Genomic DNA, 23129 nt, shown 5'->3' on the forward strand with positions numbered 1-23129 from the left:
GGGGGGGGGGGTGAGGGAGAGATTTGGGGGGGTGAGGGAGAGATTTGGGGGGGGTAGAGAGATTTGGGGGGGTTAGGGAGAGATTTGGGGGGGTGAGGGAGAGATTTGGGGGGGGGGTGAGGGAGAGATTTGGGGGGGGGTGAGGGAGAGATTTGGGGGGGGTGAGGGAGAGAGTTGGGGGGGGTGAGGGAGAGATTTGGGGGGGGTGAGGGAGAGATTTGGGGGGGTGAGGGAGAGATTTAGGGGGTAGAGAGAATTGGGGGTTAGGGAGAGATTTGGGGAGTGTAGAGAGGTTTGGGGGGGTTAGAGAGAGATTGGGGGGGGTGGAGAGAATTTGAGGGGGGAGAGAGATTGGGGGGAGAGATTGTGGGAGGGGGTGGGGAGAGATTGGGGGGTGAGATTCTTGGGGAGGGAGATTTGGGGAGGGGGGTGGAGGGAGATTTGGGGAGGGGGGTGGAGGGAGATTTGAGGAGGGAGAGATTTGGGGGAGTAGAGACAGAGTTTTGGGGTAGTGGAGAGATTTTTGGGGAGATTTGGGGGGGTGGGGAGAGATTTGGTCGGGGTGGAGAGAGAGATTGGGGGGTGAGTTTTTTGGGGAGGGGGGTGGAGAGAATTTGAGGGGGGAGAGATTTGTGGGGATAGAGGGAATTTGTGAGGGAGAGAGATTGGTGGGGGAGAGATTTGGGAGGGGTGGATAGAATTGGTGGGGGGAGAGATTTGGGAGGGGTGGATAGAATTGGTGGGGGGAGAGATTTGGGAGGGGTGGATAGAATTGGTGGGGGGAGAGATTTGGGAGGGGTGGATAGAATTTGAGGGGGGAGTGATTTGGGGGTGTGGAGAGAATTTGATGGGAGAGAGATTTGGGAGGGGTGGATAGAATTTGAGGGGGGAGTGATTTGGGGGTGTGGAGAGAATTTGATGGGAGAGAGATTTGGGGGAGGTGGAGAGGAATTTGAGGGGGGAGAGACTTGGAGCGGTGGAGAGATATTGGGGGGGTGGATAGAATTTGAGGGGAGAGAGATTTGGGGGGTGGAGAGAGATTTGAGGAGGGAGAGATTTGGGGGAGTAGAGACAGAGTTTTGGGGTGGTGGAGAGATTTTTGTGGAGATTTGGGGGGGTGGGGAGAGACTTGAGGTGGGGGTGGAGAGAGATTTGGTGGGGGTGGAGAGAGATTTGAGGGCATAGAGACAGAGTTTTGGGGTGGTGGAGAGATTTTTGGTGGGGTGTGGAGATTTTGGCGGGCGTGGAAAGAATTTGAGGGGGGAGAGATTTTGGAGTGTAGAGACAGATTTTTGGGGGGGTGGAGAGAGATTTGGGGGTGGGGGTGGAGAGGGATTTGTGGGGGGTGGAGATTTGGCAGGGGTGGAGGGAGATTTGGAGGGGGGAGAGATTTGGGGGTGGGAGTGGAGAGAGATTTGAGGGGGGAGAGATTTGGGGGAGTAGAGAGATTTTTGGGGAGAGAGGTTTGGGGGGGGTGGAGAGAGATTTGAGGGGGTAGAGAGATTTTTGGGGAGATATTTTGGGGGTTAGAGAGAGAGTGGGGGGAGGGGGGAACGAGAGAGTGGGTCGTGTGTGGGGGAGAGAGGGAGGCTGGGCGAGCATGGTGGGGAGAAAGGGACAGAGAGAGTGGGGGGTGTGGAGAGAGGGAGAGATGGGGAGAGCGAGTTGAGGGGGGTGTGTGGAGGAGGAAGGGGAGAGGAGGAAGATTTGGGGGAGGGGAGAAGGTCAGAGAGAGAAAGAGGGGGAGTGGAGTGAGGGGGTGAAGGCTAGAAGGCAATGATAAGGGGAGGGTGTAGGGATGGTTTTGGGGTGGGGATGGGTGTGAAGCATGGTGGGGCTGTGTGGTGGGAAGATGGGAGAGGGCAAGAGAGGAGCAACGTGAGGGAGGGAAGGAGCGAATGGAGGGGGTGGGGTGGAGATGGGGTGGCGCATGGGCATTCTGAAGGCTTTGTGCTGGGGGCAAGATTGGTTGGGGAGTTGGTGGAGTGAATCTGGGCATGGGATTAACTGGGTGTGCAGTACTTCTGGCGGAGTCTCGAGTCAGGGATGAAAGAGGTGGTTGATTCCTTTCCCATGTTTCTGGGATGATTTGGCTGGAACATATAGAAAGAAAATCTATGAATAAGGAATCCATCAAAATAGGATAAAGTTTGGGAGAAATTTCCTTACTTGATATTTTGTGAATCTTTGGAATACTGTGGCCTGGAGAGCGCTCGATGTTGAGTCATTGACCATTTCCAGAAGTGGGTTTACAGATTTTGTTTTTAGATACTGAGAAATTTAAGGATTATGCTGTTTTGAGGTTGAAAACTGCTATGATCGTGTTGAATTGCCTGCTCTTGCTGCTACGTTTCCTACAGAACTGTCCAGCCTGAGCAAACTGTCGGTCTAAGTGTGCTGATCTTGCCCAGTGCTGCTGTTGACTGTTGCTGCCATGGGCAGAAAGTTTGCAGGTTTGGCAGGTGTTCGGGTGATTTGCCTGTTCTTGAAGTTTAATCCTGTTTGTTTTCTGCAGTGTTTGTTTGGATTTGCATAACCAGGCCGCCATGATTTTGCAGCAATTGTTCCGTTTTTCCACCCTCCTGCGATCTTCACTTTCTATCGAGCTTCGGCGACACATCGGGTTCACTGCTGTGGTGTTTAACAAGACCAAGAACCTCGACCCTATCCAAAAGCTCTTTATTGATAAGATCCATGAGTATGATTCTAAGAGCAAGTAAGTGACTTAAAGACAAAATCAGAAATTACCTTCATACCATAAGCTTTGCTATCCTCTTTAGAAACAGGAATAGGCCATTCAGCCCCTTGAGCTTGTTCCATCATTCAGCAAATAAGTATTTTTGGAATTGTTACTGATTAGTAACATAAGAAACATGGCAGCTCATTTTGGCACAGCAAATTTCCACAAACAACGGTGTGATAATCAGCAGATAATCTCTTTCCATGTTGGTCAATGTATAAGTAATGACTGGGATACAGGTGGAATTCCCTGTTTGTTTTACACCCACCTGGTGGGGGAATTGACTGGATCTCAATTTAATATCTTGCTTGGAGACATAAAAGACCCCACTGAAGAACGTGGAATTTAAACCTGCAGTCTTTCTCTTGGAAGTGTTTGCGCTATCCACCGAACCCTGTCTACTACTGCAAGTGCTGTGTAATCTTCAGGAGCTGTATAATTGTAGTGAAGTCTGTCTCCGAAGATGTTCGATAGTGGAAATGTGAAATATCTCATTGAGTCTTCATAGTAACTCCATACATATTTCAGAGCGACTGGTAACTGTGACGGCAGGTTGGAAGAGTGAAGAGTGTACGTTTGCAGTATGTGTGACGTTTTGGACTTTTCCAAGTGTTCCAGACTCCCATATCTGTGGGAAGTATCACCAGCTGCATAAGCTTGACTTCCGGATTTCTGAACTTGAACAGCGTCTGGAGTCACTGTCCTCATCCTAGAGGCGGATAACACTTTTCGGGAGCTGGTCATGCCACAGATTAGAAGCGTACAGACAGAGAGGGAATGGGTGACTGCCAGGCTAAGAGAAGCAGGCAGGTAGTGCAGGAGTCACCCGAGTCTGTTTTACTTGCTAATTGGTATTCCAGTTTGGAATCTAGTGAGGGTGATGGTTCCTCAGGAGAATTCGAACCGAGTCAATACCATGGCACCATGGGTAACTCAGCCGGACAAGGGAGGAGGAAAAAAGAATTGAAAAGCAACAGTTGCAGGGGAGTTCATAGTCTTGGGATCAGCTGGGCATTTCTGTAGCAGTAAACATGACCCAAAGATGGGGTGTTGCCTTTCTGGCGTACCACAGTCCAATAATGGCATGGAGCAGCTGCAAGAGTCCTACTGTTAAAGAACATTTGCCTTGGCATTGGTGAATCTGTGTGAACAGGACACCAAGTGATAACATTCACACTGTGGGAGCGACATCAGCCAAAAGCTGTGGCCCACTTTAACGCTAATGATGTCGGTCAGGAGAGGGATGAAGTCCTGAAGGCAGATGTCAGAGTGTTAAGAAGGAAATTTCCAAAAAATGTCTTGATCGATAATCCCAGGAAAGTTCCAGGATTATTCCCAGTGCCATGTGCTAGTGAGCATTAGAGCAGGAAGATGAGTTGATTGAGCACGCAGCTGGAGAACTGGTGCAGGAGGAAGGGTATCAGTTTTCTCAGGAATTGGCACTGTGTCTGGGACAAGTGGGATCTGTACAAGCTGCATGTGTTACACCTTAATGGGACTCAGACTGGGACTGTGGTCCTCACAGGAAGTTTTGGAGTGGATTGAAGCTTACTTGTTGGGTGATGGGAATGTGAAGTGTAACCCAAATTGGAAGAATGTAAAATTGGAAACAGGAAGTTGAAAATATGCAAGAGGATCTAGAAGACAGGAGGAACAATAATGGGATAAGGGGCATGGAAAGGTGAAGGCATACCAATGCAGAAGTGAAGAGGGCATCTTCACTGTTTGATACGAGCAGACTAACTTTAGTTGTGAATTGGTTACAATGGCAGAAAAGTGCGGAAACAAGGATTTGATGTGCCTTTTTTGTTAATACAGAAAAGCAGGTGGTCCTGTTGATGCTGGTCCAGAATACCAGAAGAACATGGAGGATGAGATTGCCAAATTACAGCGGCTCTATGGGGGAGGAGACCTCACCAAATTCCCAGATTTTAAATTTGAAGGTAGGCATCTTGAATAATGTAGACCGTAAGCAAACAAAATCTTGTAAATAGGTGGCTTTGGTCAGTTTTAGGCTTTTACTGCAATTCTGAAGGAGCAACGCGAGACAACTTGTGCAAACTGTCTTTAAACATTTAAGTTGAAAATATTTATCTTGTGACAGTTGTGTGTGATGCTGCCTAAGAGTGGCACATTTGCTGGAAGATTAAACTCCAATGAAGGTGTGGGATTGGAATAATTGTGCATTATGTTCAAGATGAAAAACTTTTGTTCATATGAATTTGAGGTTTTTAAAGAAATGTCTGTATTTTTCATCATCCAGAACCGAAATTTGATGAAGTCAGCAAATGAGTGATGACCTTCAGAAAGGAAAAGATCATCTGTTCTTTGATATTTCCTGGGACTGTAAATGTAATTTAATAAATTCCACTGCACTAAAGTGCTTTTTTTGTTGTTGTGTTGACTGCACATTCTGATCTGTTCAATATACATCAGTAAGCTTCAGATGGTCAGCAACAAAAGATCACATCTGGAGTGAGGCACAACCTGAGTAATTTTCCAGGGATTGTGGTTCAGAGGGGAGAGGTGCATTTTCAATTCATAGTTTGTAAGATCATCTTATTGGGATAAACTGAAGCTCAGGATCAGGGGCCCAGCACAAAGCACAGTGTGAGATCACAGGATACCCTTAGGTTTATTGGTTGGTAAAAGCTGCTAATTTGACTTTAACAAATTATTTTTCAGATTGAAAGTGAATAGAAATATTTACTGGGTGTGGGCGTTTGCACTCCCTCTTTGATTTTCTCAAAATCCTCTCCCAAGTGCTTTTGGTTGCACTTCAGTCCCACGCTCCTGATCTTTGGGAGCCCGGTACGGAGGAGGGAGGGCAGGTCTGAAGACCTCCCTCGTGGGTCTGCTCCTGGGCCTGGCCAAACTGGCCATAAACAGGTCCAGGCAGCGGGCCGTGGAGGGGGTCGTTAGGGCCGACTGCCTGCCCCTCTTCCACGGTTACGTTAGAGCCCGGGTGTCCTTGGAGAAGGAGCACGTGTGTCCACCAACACCCTGGAGTTGTTCAGGGAGAGGTGGGTGCCGCAGGGAGTGGAGTGCATCATTTCCCCCCTCCAACTCTATTTTGATTTAGTCCCTGCCCTCCCCTTCACTGTTTTGATCACATAACATTGCCCTTTGATGTGAAGGGCACTGCTTGTCACAGGCCACTCGGATGTTTTCCTATCTTCCTGGTGGTGGAAATTGAATAAAGATTCATGCACTTTGTGTCTCTCACTGCGTCTCACACCTTCACACACACCATGGGTGCTGGGGAAAAAATAAGCACTACTGCAGTTAGGTGGTAGTGTGGGGGTTAATTTAAAGAAAAAAAAATGAAAAGGAGTGTCTGATCACACAGCATTGCCCTTTGATAGGAAAAAGATGCGGCACGGTGGCACAGTGGTTAGCACTGCTGCCTCACAGCGCCAGGGACCTGGGTTCAATTCCCGCCTCAGGCGACTGACTGTGTGGAGTTTGCACGTTCTCCCCGTGTCTGCGTGGGTTTCCTCCAGGTACTCCGGTTTCCTCCCACAGTCACAAAGATGTGCGGGTCAGGTGAATTGGCCATGCTAAATTGCCCGTAGTGTTAGGTAAGGGGTAAATGTAGGGGTATGGGTGGGTTGCACTTCGGCGGGTCGGTGTGGACTTGTTGGGCCGAAGGGCCTGTTTCCACACTAAGTAATCTAAAAAAATAGAAATATTTACAGATTTAAAAACTAAAAGACCAATAGGAAATTTTAACAACTCGGCAAGTAAAATGAAGATACAATGTGTTGTACCTGCATGGTGAGAGCGGGTGCTCCATTGTACTATATAGTGACCACATCCACAACAGTGTTGGTTGCTTGAGGAACTCTGGCTCAGAGGTATGAGCTAGAGTTAGTGGTTCGAACACTATGCCATATGGAGGGGGAGACCTGAGTTCAAGTTTCACTTCTTTAAGAGATTGTTGAGAAAATTATTATTTAAAGAGGACAGTTTCCCAGTTGCTGTGTTTCAGGAGGTAGTTCCACATCTTAAATTAATTCCCTCAAATTTGCTCAGTGGTCATGGAGCGGAAGGTGTGACTACAAATGAGGCAGGTAGAGGGATCCCTGAGGTAGTGCTAAAGGAACCTCAGCCCTTGAGATTCTTGCTCCCTGTGTGGATGAGAGTGGGGGGGAGGGTGCTGTAGGGAGGCTGAGCAAACTGACCATAGCACCATGGTACATGAGCCATTCAAGAAGTGGGAGGAAAGAGAAATATATTTCTAACTGGGGACAATATAGTCTGGGGAATAGATGCTGCTCTCTGGATCGAGAGTTCTGAAGGCTGTGTTACCCGCCTGGTGCTCAGGCTCAGAATAACTCAGCTGGGCAGCAGAGGAACTTGGAGTGTGGAAGGGAAGATTCAGTTGTTGTGCACCATGTAGGCTAAAAACAACACAGGTAAAAAGGAAAGAGGTTCTGCTGACGGAATATGAGCAGCAAAAATAAAGAGCAAAGTAATAAAGGTAATAACTTCCAGGTTACTACCTGAGTCACAAGCAAATTTGTACACCGTCAAATACATTCAAATGGGGAAATGTGTGGCTCAAAGATTGGGGTGGGAGAAATAGGTTTGGATTCATCAGACATTGGCACCAGTACTGGGGAAGGAGGGAGTTGTTCCGATGGGATGGGCTTCACCTGAATCGGGGTCCTTGCAAATCACCTAAGGCTTTAGATAGGGCTTTCAAAGAAATAGTCAGGAGGAAGTATGTTCAGTTGCACAGGCAACTATAAAATCAAAGAGAAAGGAGGTCAGATTACAAATTAGTGATGGAACTGGTGGTTACCAGAACATAAAAGGGACGGAAAGTGTGAATGTCAGTGTACTTAAATAGCATAAAAAGTGTAAGGAAATTTGATAATAGAACAAACAAACTATTTGTATCTTGATGCACTAAGTATTCAGAACAAGGTCAACAAACTGGATGCAAATCAAGGTGAATGAATATTAGCGAGTTTTGAGAAAATTTGTAGCTCAGATTGAAGTTCTGGATACAGGTATGCTCACTGAGCTGAAAGGTTCATTTTCAGATGATGTGTCACCATACTAGGTAACATCTTCAGTGATAACAAGCATAACAAGCAAAACTAATGTCATTTACAAAATACCGTGCAAGAACTGTAACAAACACTACATTGGACAACAGGCAGAAAACTAGCCACAAGGATACTTGAATATCAACTAGCCACCTTCTTTCACTAGTATCCTTACATACAGATAAGGAAGGACACTACTTCGACTGGGACAAATCATCCATCCTAGGACAAGCCAAACAAAGACATACATGAGAATTCCTATGGCACGGCATTGGCATGGCATTCCAACCAGAACTCTATCAACAAACACATTGAGTTGGACCCTATTTGAGAAAAAAGAACAGGAAATGACATTACAATAGGAAAGGACATCACCACAGAAATGACATCACCAACCCAAAGAAATCCAAACATATAAGTAGAAAACAGGAATCATCAGCAGTGCTTTGTCCGGAGGCTCACTGAAGATGTTACCGAGTATGGTGATGAAACGTCTGAAAATGAACCCACCAGCTAAACGAGCAAACTGACATCCAGTAAATGAATATGATCTCATTGCCATTATTAAAATATGGTTAGAAGGATATCGAAACTGGAAACAGAATAATCAGAGATTTTTGACCTTTTTGGAGAGACAAGATGGGTGGAAAATGTGGGGTGTTACTACTAGTAATAGATGAAATGAGGATACTTGTGGAAAATGATCTGGGCTTAGATGGTGTAGTGTCCATTTGGGCAGAGGTAAAAAATACAGCAAAGGAAAGAAGATATTGATAAGAGGAGGGTACAGATGTCCAGATTAGAGTGGTGCTGGAAAACCACAGCAGATCAGGCAGCATCTGAGCAGCAGGAAAATCAACGTTTTGGGCAAAAGCCCTTAATCAGGAAAGACCCCCAAACAGGAGCCAATCCGTGGGTAGGCCATAAATCAACAAATAACAAGGTCATGTAGAAAGAATAGAGCAATAATTATGGGTGACTGTCATCTTCATGTTAATTGGGTTAATCAAATTAGACAGGGCAGCTATGATAATGACTTCATTGAGTGCATTAGGGCTCATTTCCTCTAATCTTGGAGCCACTAGGGAGCTGGCTATCTTGGATTTGGTAATGGTGAATGAGGCAGGTTTCATAGATTACCTCATTGCAAAAGATCCTGTAGGAAGTAGGGGCGGCACGCTGGTTCAGTGGTTAAATGAACAAAGGTAATTATGATGGAACAAGAATAGAGTTAGTTATGTGAACTGAGTGGATAGGTCAGCAGGAATGACACCAAGCAGTGGCAGATATTCGAAGAAATGATCAATGAAATACATCATAAACGAACATCATGAGGAAATATTCTAAACCAAGAAAGTTAAGGAGAGTTGAGTTAAAGAAAAGTGTATAAGGAGACAGAAGTCAGTGATAGCCTGGGATAAATTCAGAATTCAGCGAAGGAAGCCTTAAAAACAAAAAGACAGAAAAAAAAACTACGAGGGCAAACTAGTGAGGAATTTGAAACTGATAAGAGCTTCTTTAGATATATAAAAAGGAAGAAAAAGAGGTCAAAGTGATGGATAGAGGGGAACCAGTAGATATGTTGTATTAGGACTTCCGAGAGGCGTTTGAAAAGGTACCTCACAAATAGATTAAGTCATAAGGGACCATAGTGTTGGAGGGATAGGGAATTAGCTAAAGGGCAGGATACAGCAAAGAGGTTCTTTTTCAGGTTAGTGACCTGTGACCAGTTTAGTTCCACAGGGACCAATGCTGGGACTGCAAATATATATATATTAATGACTTGGAAGTAGGAGGTGAATGTGCTGTACCTAATTTGCAGATGAGACAAAAATAGGTGGAAACACTGGTTGTGAGAGGAATACAAATAGCTTACAGAGAGATATCTTGAGATTAAGTAAGTGGGCTAAGAGTTGACAATGTGGGAAAATGTGAAGTTGTTCATTTTGGAAAGGAGACATTGTTTAAATGCAGAAAGGGACTAGGGGTTCTTATGTACAAAACATAGAAAGCTAGCCCACCGATGCAACAGTAATAAGGAAGGCTAATGGGATATTAGCCCTTATTTTATGGGGAATTGGAGTGTAAGAGAAGAGATGTCTTACTGCAACTGTACTGGGAAAATGCAGGAAAGTGAATGTGAGGAACAATGAATCAGCCTGATCCTACTGAATGGTGGAGCAGGCTTGAGGGGTTGAATGGCTTACCCCGTTCCTATTTCTTACGATCTTATATACATCCAGAGCAATATCTATATGGATCATTTGGTTTTGCTGCTCAGCTGGTTGGCAGGGTGGCACAGTGGTTAGCACTGCTACCTTACAGCGCCAGGGTCCTGGGTTCCATTCCAGCCTTGGTCAGTTGTCTGGAGTTTGCACATTCTCCTGTGTCTGTGCAGGTTTCCTCCCACAATCCAAAGATGTGCAGGTCAGGGTGAATTGGCCAGGCTAAATTGCCCACAGTGTCCAGGGATGTGCAAGTTAGGTGCATTAGTCAGGGGAATGAGTCTGGGTGGGTTGCTCTTCAGGGGGTCAGTATGGATTTGCTGGTCCAAAATGGCCTGTTTCCACACTGTAGGGATTCAATGATGATTTCTGTCCACATCCACCCTTGGACTCTTGTTCAATTGCTGCACTTTGTTGTACAAGGTGCTTATTTTCCTGATTCAGTGTGAGTATATACTCATCACTCACTGCTAACAATGATGGCTATACAATTTGCACCCATGTGGAAGAATGGGATATTATTTTCAAACGATTCAACAGACCATAGCCTCCAATCAATTGGAGGTCATGACATAGAGGTATTTTTTTCCCACATAGTGTGTCTGTGTGTTAGCTCATAAAACACCTTTGATTTAAAAATCCAATTCCATGTTTACACATTTTTATATGAACCTTTTGTGGTTGATAATAGGACAGCACGGTGACACAGTGGTTAGCACTGCTGCCTCACAGTGCCAGAGACCTGGGTTCAATTCCCACCTCAGGCAACTGACTGTGTGGAGTTTGCACATTCTCCTCGTGTCTGTGTGGGTTTCCTCTGGGTGCTCCGGTTTCTTCCCACAGTCCAAAAATGTGCAGGTTAGGTGAATTGGCCATGCTAAATTGCCCATAGTGTTAGGTGAAGGGGTAAGTGTAGGGGAATGGGTCTGGGTGGGTTGCGCTTCGGAGGGTCGGTGTGGACTTGTTGGGCCGAAGGGCCTGTTTCCACACTGTAGGGAATCTAATCTTGGGATTTATTCATCAAGCTATTGGAAATGGAACCTGCAATTTTACGACAAGTAAATATATATTGAAATAAGAAACAGGCTTAAATGAAAAAATTGCTCCTTGGTTGGATTTTTCGTAATGTTTATCTTTTCTCAACAGCAGTAAAGTGGTATTTTTAACCAAGTGGTAGTTTTAAAAGAAGTTTGAATTGAGGTTTTAGTACATAGGTTGTTTACAAAGACCTCGTGCAAACTTTAACTTCATCTGTATGTTAACTAACTTTAAATGTCAGATGAAAACATTGTAGTTTCTTAATGCTGATTTAAAATTTCTTAAACTGAAATGGTGACAGTAGACAAAATGAACAGTGTTAGGGCTACTGGAATTCCCTAGAATCCCTACAGTTTGGAAACAGGCCATTTGGCCAATGGGGTCCACACTGATCTTTTGATCCCACCCAAACCAATGCTGCTACCCTATCCCTATAACCCTGCATTTCCCATGGCTAACACATCCCTGAACACTTGGGCAATTTAGCATGGCCAATCCACCTAACCTGCACATCTGTGGATTGTGTGAGGAAACCAGAGCACCCAGAGGAAACCCATGGAGCCAAAGGGTGAAAGTGCAAACTCCACACAGTCACCCGAGGGTGAAATCAAACACACGCCCCTGGCGCTGTGAGGCAGCAGTGCGAACCACTATGCTGCCCATGCACTGTTATGCTTAATAATCATGAAGTATTTTGATTATGTATTCATGTTATTTTCAGTTTGCTATTACATGTACACTCAAGATTAAAGGTTAAAGCTCCACCAGGACTTGCTATTTACAATTTGTATAAACGGTGGATTTTTGCTGACCATTTCAGGAGCACAGACTGACAGGGTGAATTTCTCCCAGAGTCCTTCAGCTGCTACGCTAAAAAGTTGACAGAAAAACTAGCGGTCAAGTGGGGACAAACCTGAAGAAATTCATTCTCCAATAAAGACAGGCGTGCATTTATATAGCACTTTTCATGTCACCCTGAAATTTACAACTAGCCACTGAACTGCTTTTGAAATGGTCACTTTACACTGTTGTAATGCCTGGACAAACTTAAAAATCACACAACACCAGGTTATAGTCCAACAGGTTTATTTGGAAGTATGAGCCTTCAGAGCGCTGCTCCTTCATCAGGTGGTTGAGAGCAGCGATTCGAAAGTTGGTGCTTCCAAATAAACTTGTTAGACTATAACCTGGTGATGTGTGATTTTTAACTTTGACCACCCCCGTACAATACTGGCACCTCCAAGTTAAGCTTGGAGATACTTTTGTTTCTATTATTAAACACAACTTCCATTTAAGGTCCATGTGATTAGTTGCTAATGGGTTGGGTCACCATTTTGTGATCCTTCAGTATATAAAGTGATTCACAGCAATTTGAAGTGGTTGTTGGTCTCATAATTTAAGAAGATGGACTGATACAAGGACTGAAATTGTGAGGGCATTGGTGAAGGAGTCAAGAAATTTTGCACTATCACTGACAACTGTGACTTTCATATCCTTTTTAATCAATGTTAAAAAAAATTGAACCCAAGGCCTGTGTTGATACTTTTAATATTATCTCATTACTGACTCAAATTATTAGCTGATAAAGAGTTAAAATTATAAAATCTTCTGGTAAAAGTTAGTTTTTAAACTCATGCGCAACAAGAAGTATTTGCATCAGTTCATGTTATGGAACTCAAAAGCAGTCAACAAAAATGATTAAGAGTTAGTTGCAACTCCCAAAAGCAAACATAATGCTGGAAGTACACTAGACCCATCGGCATCTAAAAAGACATGGACACATCAATGCTTTTGGAAGGATCTTGTCATCACAGCAACCCTATTGAAAGCAACCCTATTCAGTTTTTTTCTGCAAATACTGAAATTCCTGCGAGAATCCCATATTGAAGTGATTCTCCAGACACCTTGGAATTATTAATATACTGCAGGGGTTATCCTGAAAAGTACTGATTCATGGGTATGCAGCTGCAAAATGATTAGACCAGAAATATTGCCATACAAGTAGCGACATGTTCTGGGGATCCACCTGCAAATCCTGATGTATTGTAAGGATTCCCCTGCAAATACTAGACATACACCTGGGCACCCTCATTGCTGGTACTGATATACTCTTCAGGATCACACACAGAATCCACAAAATTCTCATGGTTCCTTGGAAAGATGGATGTAGTCACAGGCATTCCAAGGCTCTCTCTCTCTCTCTTCTACTTCCCCAATAGACTGAATAAACTATTTTAGGAACAGGATTATGCCGTTGTGCTGCTTCAGCCTGTTCTGCCATGAAGCCAAATCTTGGCTGATGTATACCTCAACTCTATTTATCAACCTTTCCTTTTCACCCGTTGATATCCTTAATCAATGAAAATCTGTGAATCTCAGACTGTAAGTGACCTGGTGCAAAGTATTCCAGTTTTTTTTACTTGTGAGAAAATGCAATCTGGTTTCACTCCTGAATAGTCTAGCTTTTATCCAAAGGAGTCCTTGTCATCCTTTAATTCCCTCACCAGGGGAAATAGTTCTTCATCTACCTTTTGAATAATGACAATTACCATTTGACACACTTCAATTAGATCATCTTCAATCTTCTAAATCTCAAGGTAGTATGAACCAACTTTATTCAATCTCCCCAGTTTAACCTTTAATATATTTTTGATGAATCAATGTTTGTAGTTCTGTCAAGCCTTGAGGTGAGCTGCCCCAAACTGAATCTGATATATCAGGCAGCGTTTTGCAGAAGTTTGAATTCCGACTCTTTTTTTTAAACCGGTGAAAGGCCAACATCCATTCCCGGTTTGTTTTATATTGTGCACTAGTTTTAAATGATTAATGTGCATAGACACATCAATCCCTTTGCTTCCTCCAAAGCTCCTATGGTTTCCAAGTACATTGAGAAAACTGACAGATTGTCGTTCTAAGATTTAAAAGGGATGGCCTTCCCATTTAGTTTAGCATTCTGCAAGAGATATCCCTGCCATTCATCGTAGAAAAACATTCATTTGTACTCTGGGATATCCTGATCTTGAGAGGGGGATGTGTGTATCCACCTGTGGGACAATTTACTACTTGGGCTCACTGCTTAAAAATTAGGGGTCACCCATTTAAGAAGGATTAACGGAGTACTTTATTCTTCTCTCAAACTATCGTGAGTCTTTAGATACTTTGAAGTCAAAGGTAGATGGAATCTTGATAAGTAAGGGGGATAAAGGTAATCAGGGGAATATGGAATGTGGGGTAATCTGATCAGTCACAATCTTATTGAATTGCAGAAAAGGCTCAGGGGCTAGATATCCTGATCGTAATTTATATCTTTATTCATCCATCTAGTAAATCAACAAATATGGAGAAGAAAATTGTAGACATTTATGTCTTAAAGCACTTTGATTGAAAATATAAGGGTCTGAAAAAAATTGATCTCCACAGGCCTTTGAGTGTACAGCTGGGAAATTTGGAGCATCTTAGCTGAATGATGTAGTGGCTTACGGGGTTGAATACTTGTCTATAAGTCAGAAGATTGTAGGTTAAAGCCTCACTCCATGTACATGTATATAATCTAATCTAAATGTTTCAGTGCAGTACTGAGAGAGAGTTACACTGTCAGAGGTATTGACTTTCAAATAGACAATTGCCTGAAGCCTCATCTGCTCTCTGGTAGATGCAAAAGATTTCCATTGTGCTATTTTGAAGAACAGCTCTTCTCAGTGCCCTGGCCAGTATTTATCCTTTATTTAGTATACTAAATCAGATTATCCTCTTCTCATCACATGGTGAGGATTTACTGCATATAAACTGGCTGCCACATTTTCTACATCACAAGAACAGCTAAAAGTATGTCACTGTTTTTTTGTGTGCTTTGTGATGTTCTGAGGTTGTAAAAGATCCTAAGTAAACACTAGTCTATTCCTTAGTGGTGAACAAAACTGAAATCAGAATATTAGGATGCCAGTAATGTGAGAAATAGGCAAATTAATGGGGGCACTGGCTTTTAAGTTTAAATTAAAAAATGCAGATGACACAACGCTAAGTGAGAATGCGTGTGTTGTCAAGGAAGGCACAAAACAGCTTCAGGAACACGTGGACAGGCTTAGTGAGTGGGCAGATGGAATATAATGCAAAAAACATGAGATAATCCACTTTGGTAGGAGGAACAGATGTACAGAGTATCTCTTAAATGGTGAGAGATTGGAAAGTGTAGAGGTACAAAGGGGCCTAAGTGTGCGCCCGTTGATGAGTCACTAAAGGCTAACATGCAAATACAGCAAACTGTTAGGGAGGTTGATGGAATGGTAGCAGCACGGTGGCTAGCACTGCAGCCTCATGAAACCTGGGTTCAATTCTAGCTTTAGGCGACTATGTTCAGTTTGCATGTTCTCCCTGTGTCTGCATGGGTTTCTATTGCTCTGGTTTCCTTCCACAGTCTACAGATGTGCAGGTTGGTGCATTGACCATGCTAAACTGTCAATGGTGTACAGGCTGGGGTGGTTAAGCCGTGGTAAATCAGGGTAGTGGGCAGGGTGTGTTTTGGATGCTCTTCAGAGGGTCAGTGCAGATTTGTTGGGCTGAATGGCTTCTTTCTGCTCCCTGTGGAGATTCTATGAATTACTGCTTTATAGCAGTAAGTAATAAGAGTGGGTGCAGTGTGGCTAAAAAAAAATGTAAAAGTTGCATTTAACCAGCATCATGCTTGACCTCAGGATGTCATAAAGCATATTTCTCCATAATATATTCCATATGCCATGTCCTTGCTTATTCACTGTCAAAACTTTCCTGAAACTACATTACAGTGAATTTCACATTCAGATTATGTTTGATAACTATTAAGTCAAAATTGCTCAACTCTCTCTACATTTCCAGCCTTTGAGGTGCTTTCCTCTCTTCCTTATAAAATTAATAAGCAGTGTATTTGTAGAAAAAGAAATCCCTTTTCTCCGATGCACCAAGTCTCTGTTAAATGGAGTATGAGGTTTATGGGCTTCATGTTTTGAAAAAGAGGAAGGTATTGGTTTACAACGCATGCTCATAAGAAAATACTACCTTCAATCCTCAGACTTGGGACAATGTCAGCAGTCAGAGGAGTCACTTTTTTGACAATAATTCACTGGGGTAAATCTTGATTTTTTGCAGGACGGTGGTGATAAGAGACTGGGGCCCATTTTCTCTCTCCATTCTTACTTTCACTAAAGACAATTGTAGAGATATAAAACAGGTTTTCAACTTGCTATCAACACCTTGCATTTACGGAGTGGCTTAAACATAAAACATTCCAATGTGCTTCATGTAAACATCATCAGTTGACAGTTGACACCATATAAGGCAATATTATGGTAGGTTGCACAGAGTGTTAACCTTGAAGGAGCCTCTTCAAAGGGGGTAAAAAGACATGGAGAAGAACAGAAATTCCAGAGCTTAGGGTCCATACAGTTAAAAGCCTTGCTGCTGACTGGAGTGAAGGAATTTGGGAATGTGTAAGAGACGGCAATTGGAGGGACAAAATCAAGATCTATACCAGAAACAAAAACAGACATTGCTGGAAAAATTCAATAGGTTTGACAGCATCTGTATAGAGAAATCAGAGTTGATGTTTCAGGTCCAGTGACCCTTCCTCAGAACAGTTCTGAAGAAACGTTACTGGATCTGAAACATTAACTCCTTTTTCTCCACAAATGCTGCCAGATCTGCTGAGTTTTTCCAGCAATTTCTGTTTTTGTCTCTGATTTCCAGCATTGGCAGTTCTTTTGGTTTTTATCAGGATCTATACCACTGTCCTAAAGACAAGACAAAATGCTTTATGGATAAGAATAGCGGTTTCAAATTCTTCATAGATCTTCCCTTTGCTTCAGATAACAAAAGACTTGGTATGTTTGAATTCCTGCAAAAGTAAAAAATAAATAAATCAGAGAAATAAATACAAATATAGATATGAAATCAGCTGCCAGAGGAAGTAGTGAGGCTGGGACAATTACAACATTTAAAAGGCATCGGGATGGGCTTTTGAATAGGAAGGAATATAGACCAAGTGCTGGCAAATAGGACTAGATTAATTTAGGATATCTGGTCGGCATGGATGAGTTGGACTGAAGGGTCTGTTTCGATGCTGTACATCTCAATGACTCTAAAATCTACAATTACATGGAACAAAAAACAATGAGGCTGGGTGAAAGAGAATCAGTCATCTCTACCAAGCTCCAATGTAGAGTCATATTGGACGCAGAATGTTAATTATGTTCCTCTCTTCAATTTGCTGCCAGACCCGCTGAGTTTCTGATTTTATTTCAGATTTCCACCATCTACAGTATTTTGCCTTTATCTTTTCCTGGAGCAGTATATTAGAAAGGAACAGCCGACCCTGGTATATTACTATATCAGAAATTGAGGATTCACTGTCAGCGAAGCTGTAGAAAAAGCTTTAGTAAAAGGGGAGAACTGCTTTCTGACCTTTGCTTTGAGTACCCCATGTTCTGAGATTATTCCCTCTGGTCCTAAACTCTCCCACAGGGATATATAACCTCTCCATAACTACCCCGCGCCACCACTGATATTATATGATCCAATAAAGTTCCTTCTCATGCTTCTAAAATTCAATGAGTACAAGCCCAAACTTAGTCAACCACACCTCACAACAAAACCCTCCATACCTGGGATTATCCCAGTGAACCTCCCAGACCCCTCTCTCGAGTCTTCCACCTGCACTCAAACTATTCATTGAGAACTATTGATGTGACATTGGTCGCCTTTGTTTCTTTGCTCCTCTCACTCATTCTAACCTAACTCTCTCTGAACTTACTGCTCTGAGGGAATAAGTACAATATTAAGAAATGATCTTGGATTGGATGATGTAGAATCCACATGGGTGGAGGTGAGAAATAACAAGGGGAAGATAATACTGGTGAAAGGAGTCTATAGAATCCCTAACAATAATTTTAAGTAGGAGAGAGATTAAGTCAGGAGATGAGGCCATGTAAAAAAAGCAGTCCATTACTCATAGGTGGATTACAGAGTCATATTCACAGAGTCATAGAATCATTACGTAGGGAAAACCAAATTGTCAAAGGTCACCATGAGGAAGAGTTCAAAGTGTATTCAGGATAGTTCCTCAGGTCAATATTTTGTACAACTGAGGATCAGGCTATTTTGTATCTGGTAATGTGTAATGAAACAGAATGATCTCAAAGTAAGTGATCCCCTAGGGAACAGTGACCATAACATGGTGGAATTAAGCATTCAGTTTCAGAGTAAGACACTTGAATCCATAATAACTGAGCTAATTTAAATAAGGGTAATAACAGAGATGTGAGGGTTGGCTGGAATGCACGGAAAGAGTATTTAGAAGAAAAAATAATTGAGAAACATGGCAGGTGTTTAAGAAAATAATTTATGTCTCACAGGAAAGACATATTTACATGAGGAAGGAAGACTCTAGGAAAGAGATAAACCAACCAGGGAAGTCAAGGACAGTACCAAATCGAAAAGAAAAAAATCATGCAATGAGTCAAAGATGAGGAGAAAACAGATAACAAGGAAAATGTTAATGGCAATAAAAAATGACCAAAAATTTAATAATAAGGGAGAAAATAAGTCAAGAGTGCAAATTAGCAATACAAATGGATGGTAAGATAGAAAATGAGGCTGGAAAAAAATAATGGGGAAATCAGTATTTCGCAGAGGAGTCAACTAAATATTTTGCATCAGTTTTCATGGTAGATGACATTAACAGCATTTCAATGATACTAATGAGCAATCACAGGGCCCAGAGTCGGGATAGAGAAATAATAGAATAACTACCACTGGACGAAAAAGTAATTAATAGGGGCCATTCGCCTGCTAGTCTCCTGGGCCAGATTTAAGATCCTACAATTTTAAAGGAAGTAGCTATAGAAATGTGGGATGCACTGGTAGTAATCTTCCATTAATCCTTAGATTAAGGAAAAATCCCAAAGGATTAGAAAACTGGTATGGTGATACCCTGATTCAAAATTAGAGCGAAATGAAAAATATTAACCAAAGGCCAGTCAGCTCAATATTTGTAATTGGGAAAATGTTAGAATGTTAGAATATATAATAAAATCAAGCACAACTTCAATGAAAAAAAATGATGTCTGACAATTTTTTACAGTTCTTTGAGGAAGTAATAAGCAAGATAGATAAAGGATAATCAGTAGATGCAATATATTTGGATTTCAAAAAGGAATTTGATGAGGAACTGAACATTAGGCTGCTTAATAAAGTAAAGGCCATGGTATCGGGGTAGAATATAAGTCTGGATACAGGATTAGCTAACTAATAGAAGATAGAGAGTTCGGACAAAGGGGTATTTTCAGGATGGTAATCTATTACTAGTGGAGTGCTCCAGGGATCAGTGCTGGGGCCATAATTACTTACAATACTTGTACGCTTACATTAGTTATATTGATGACTTGGATGATGGAAGTGAATATTCTATCACCAGTTTCGTGACTGACACAAAAATAAATGGGAAGGCAAATACTGAAGATGACACAAAGATTCTACAGAGTGAAATAGAACAGGTGAAGAGAATGGGAAAAAAAACTTAGCAGATGAAATATAATGTAAGAAAGTAAGAAGTTATTCACTTTGGCAGGAGGAGTAGACGAGGTGAATGCTATTTAAATGGAGAAAGACTGCAGAAATCTGCAACACAGAGAGACTCGATCCTTGCGCATGAGTCGCAAAAATACTAGCATCCAGATTTAGGAGGCACTAGGGAAGGCAAATGGACTATTTGGACTTTAGTTCCAAAGGGTTAAAGAAAACAAATGAGAGGTCTTGCTAAAATTACACAAGGTATTTGTCAGATCTGAATACTACGAACAGTTTTGGTCCTGTTATGTAAGGAATGATTTATTGACTTTGGACTGTTTCCTGATGAAGGGCTTTTGCCCGAAACGTCAATTTTCCTTCTCCTCGGATGCTACCTGACCTGCTGTGCTTTTCCAGCACCACTCTAATCTGGACTTATTGACTTTGGAGGCAGTCCAGAGAAGGTTCACTAGGTTAATCACAGGTAGGGAGGGATTTTCTTGAGGAGAGGTTGAGTAGGTTGGACCTGTACTCATTGGAGTTTAGCAGAATGAGAGAAAACCTTATTGAAACATGTAAGATTGTTACGGAGCTTGAAGGTGTAGCTGTGGAGAAACTAGAACAAGAGAGCATTATGTCAGAGTAAGCGGTAGCCCATTTAATGTTAGTGCAGACTCCACTTCTATTCTTACATAATGTGGTCTTATCACATTATTTCTAACTTACTTCATTCACTGGAGAAGCAGCTGTTTGTTTGGTGGCTTTTTCCCTGTGGAAACAGAAAGAGAGAAATGGCAGGTCAGTACACAATAACTCGAGCCTCGGAATAAGCAACTGAATTCTCAGGGAAGGAATGAGGAAAACCTAACAATGCAGAACAAATAACAAACCTGCATTTATATAGCATTTAACAGTCTCAGGATGCCCCAAAAATACTTCACAGCCGGTGAAACATTTTTGAAGTGTTATATTGTTGTATAATGAGTACACAGGAAATCCACACAAAGCACAATGTAGTAAGGACCACGCTATTTGTTTATCAGGGATATTGATTGAAGGTAAAAATTGGTTCGGAGGGAGATCAGAAGAGGGATATTTTACATTAATGTGTATTGTTTCAGGGAAATTGCAGCAGAGATGGTGATTTACCTGTGTCTGTATGGAATGGACTTAAACTGTTGAAATGTTTTTGCTCTGTCTGCTCTTCTCCCTTTTAAAACTGCTGTTGTTTTGACTTTTTTTTCCAAAAGTTCCAAAACAATGCAACAGCATATAAAACAGTAATTGCTGCTCCTGGAATTTGAGGAAATCACCTCCATCACCTAAAATACCTCAAAAAAGGAGTAGCTCTTACAGCCAGAAATTTTTCCCGTCCTCCATCTTGGATTTCCCAGAATCCATCTTCAAGAAGAACTCAAAGACATGCTCAAGAGAGAATTATCAGCCAAACACAGCTAATGGAAAGGAGGTTCAGAAATAAAAGTCAAAAAGGGTGGCGCTTGAAAAGCACAGCAGGTCAGACAGCTTCTGAGGAGCAGGAGGGTGATGTTTCGGACATAAGTCACTTCTGATGAAGGGCTTATGCCTGAAACATTGATTCTCCTGCTCCTCAGATGCTGCCTGACCTGATGTGCTTTTCCAGCATCACACTTTTCGACTTTGGCTCTCCAGCATTTGCCGTTCTCACTTTCTCCTACTTTCAGAAATGAAACACAGTTATGCCAAAAGCAGTGAAGAATCTACAAGTATTCTGATACCAGGGAGAAGGCAATTCTGGACCTGGTATTGTGCAATGAACCAGAATTGATCAGGGACCTCGAAGTGAAGGAGCCATTAGGAGGTAGTGACCATAATACAATAAGCTTCAATCTGCAATTTGAAAGGGAGAGGGTACAATCGGTAGTGACAATATTTCAGTTGAATAAAGGGAACTAAGGAGCTATGAGGGAGGAGCTGGCCAAAGTTCAATGGTGCAATACCTTAGCAAGGATGACAGTGGAGGAACAATGGCAGATATTTCTGGGTATAATGCAGAAGATGCAGGATCAGTTCATTTCAAAAAGGAACAAAGATCCTATGAGGAGGCATGGGTGGCTGTGGCCGACGAGGGAAGTTAAGAAACAGATAAAATCAAAAGAGAAAACGTATAACATAGCAAAGATGAGTGGGAAAACGGAGGACTGGGAAGCTTTTAAAGAACAACAGAGGATTACTAAAGAGGAAATACGCAGAGAAAAAGTGAGGTATGAAGGTAAACTGGCCAAGAATATAAAGGAGGATAGTAAAAGCCTTTTTAGGTATGTGAAAGGGTAAAAAATGGTTAAGACTAAAATTGGGCCCTTAAAGTCAGAAATAGGGGAATATATTACGGGAAACAAAGAAATGGCAGAAGAGTTGAATTGCTCCTTCAGATCTGTGTTCACTGGGGAAGACACCAGCAATCTCCCTGAGGTAACAGTGGCTGAAGGACCTGAACTTAAGGGAATTTATATTTGCCAGGAATTGGTGTTGGAGAGACTATTAGGTCTGAGAGCTGTTAAATCCCCGGGGCCTGATGGTCTACATCACTAGGTACTGAAGGAGGTGGCTCTAGAAATCGGGGATGCATTGGTGATTATTTTCCAGAGTTCGATAGATTTGGGATCAGTTCCTGCGGATTGGAGGGTGGCTAATGTTGTGCCACTTTTTAAAAAAGGAGCAAGACAGAAAGCAAGAAATTATAGACCAGTTAGTCTGACCTCCGTGGTGGGAAAGATGCTGGAGTCAATTATAAAGGATGAAATTACGACACATCTGGATAGTAGTAACAGGGACAGGTTAGAGTCAGCATGGATTTATGAAGGGGAAATCATGCTTGACTAATCTTCTGGAATTTTTTGAGGATGTAACTCTGAAGATGGACAAGGGAGATCCAGTGGATGTAGTGTACCTGGACTTTCAGAAAGTCTTTGATAAAGTCCCACATAGGAGGTTAGTGAGTAAAATTAGGGCACATGGTATTGTGGGCAAAGTACTAGATTGGATTGAAAATTGGTTGGCTGACAGGAAACAAAGAGTAATGATAAACGGCTGCCTTTCGGAATGGCAGGCAGTGACCAGTGGAGTACCGCAGGGATCAGTGCTGGGACCGCAGCTTGTTACAATGTACATTAATGATATAGATGAAGGTACTAAAAATAATATTAGCAAATTTGCTAATGATACAAAGCTAGGTGGCAGGGTGAAATGTGAGGAGGATGTTAGGAGATTACAGGGTGACCTGGACAGGTTAGGTGAGTGGACAGATGCATGGCCGATGCAATTAATGTGAATAAATGTATGGTTATCCACTTTGGTGGCAAGAACAGGAAGGCAGATTACTAAGTGGAGTCAAGTTAGCTAAAGGGCAGTGCAAAGAGATCTGGGTGTTCTTGTACAGCAGTCAATGAAAGCAAGCGTGCAGGTACAGAAGGCAGTGAAGAAGGCTAATAGTATGCTGGCCTTCATAATACGAGGGCTTGGGTATAGAAGCAAAGAGGTTCTTCTGCAGCTGTA

General features: G+C 42.5%; 2 protein-coding genes across 3 annotated transcripts in view; one reads left to right on the plus strand and one right to left on the minus strand.

Moving 5' to 3' along the window:
- Nucleotides 1-5120, plus strand: part of atp5pf (ATP synthase peripheral stalk subunit F6) — a 6409-nt gene extending 1289 nt beyond the window's left edge. For both annotated transcript variants that reach the window (XM_060833227.1, XM_060833228.1), the window contains exons 2-4: nucleotides 2516-2716; nucleotides 4559-4683; nucleotides 5004-5120. In XM_060833227.1, the coding sequence (XP_060689210.1) occupies nucleotides 2547-2716; nucleotides 4559-4683; nucleotides 5004-5032 (324 nt within the window). In that variant the 5' untranslated portion in view covers nucleotides 2516-2546 and the 3' untranslated portion in view covers nucleotides 5033-5120. The remainder of the gene's footprint in view (nucleotides 1-2515; nucleotides 2717-4558; nucleotides 4684-5003) is intronic.
- Nucleotides 5121-14347: 9227 nt separating this feature from the next.
- LOC132821199 (junctional adhesion molecule B-like) overlaps nucleotides 14348-23129 on the minus strand; it is a 111026-nt gene continuing 102244 nt past the window's right edge. The window contains exons 9-10 of the mRNA XM_060833844.1: nucleotides 20322-20364; nucleotides 14348-16926 (exon numbers count right to left, since the gene is read on the minus strand). Of these exons, the coding sequence (XP_060689827.1) occupies nucleotides 16894-16926; nucleotides 20322-20364 (76 nt within the window). The 3' untranslated portion in view covers nucleotides 14348-16893. The remainder of the gene's footprint in view (nucleotides 16927-20321; nucleotides 20365-23129) is intronic.

The sequence above is a fragment of the Hemiscyllium ocellatum genome, chromosome 12 (genome assembly GCF_020745735.1).
Source record: "Hemiscyllium ocellatum isolate sHemOce1 chromosome 12, sHemOce1.pat.X.cur, whole genome shotgun sequence".
Taxonomy (NCBI): domain Eukaryota; kingdom Metazoa; phylum Chordata; class Chondrichthyes; order Orectolobiformes; family Hemiscylliidae; genus Hemiscyllium; species Hemiscyllium ocellatum.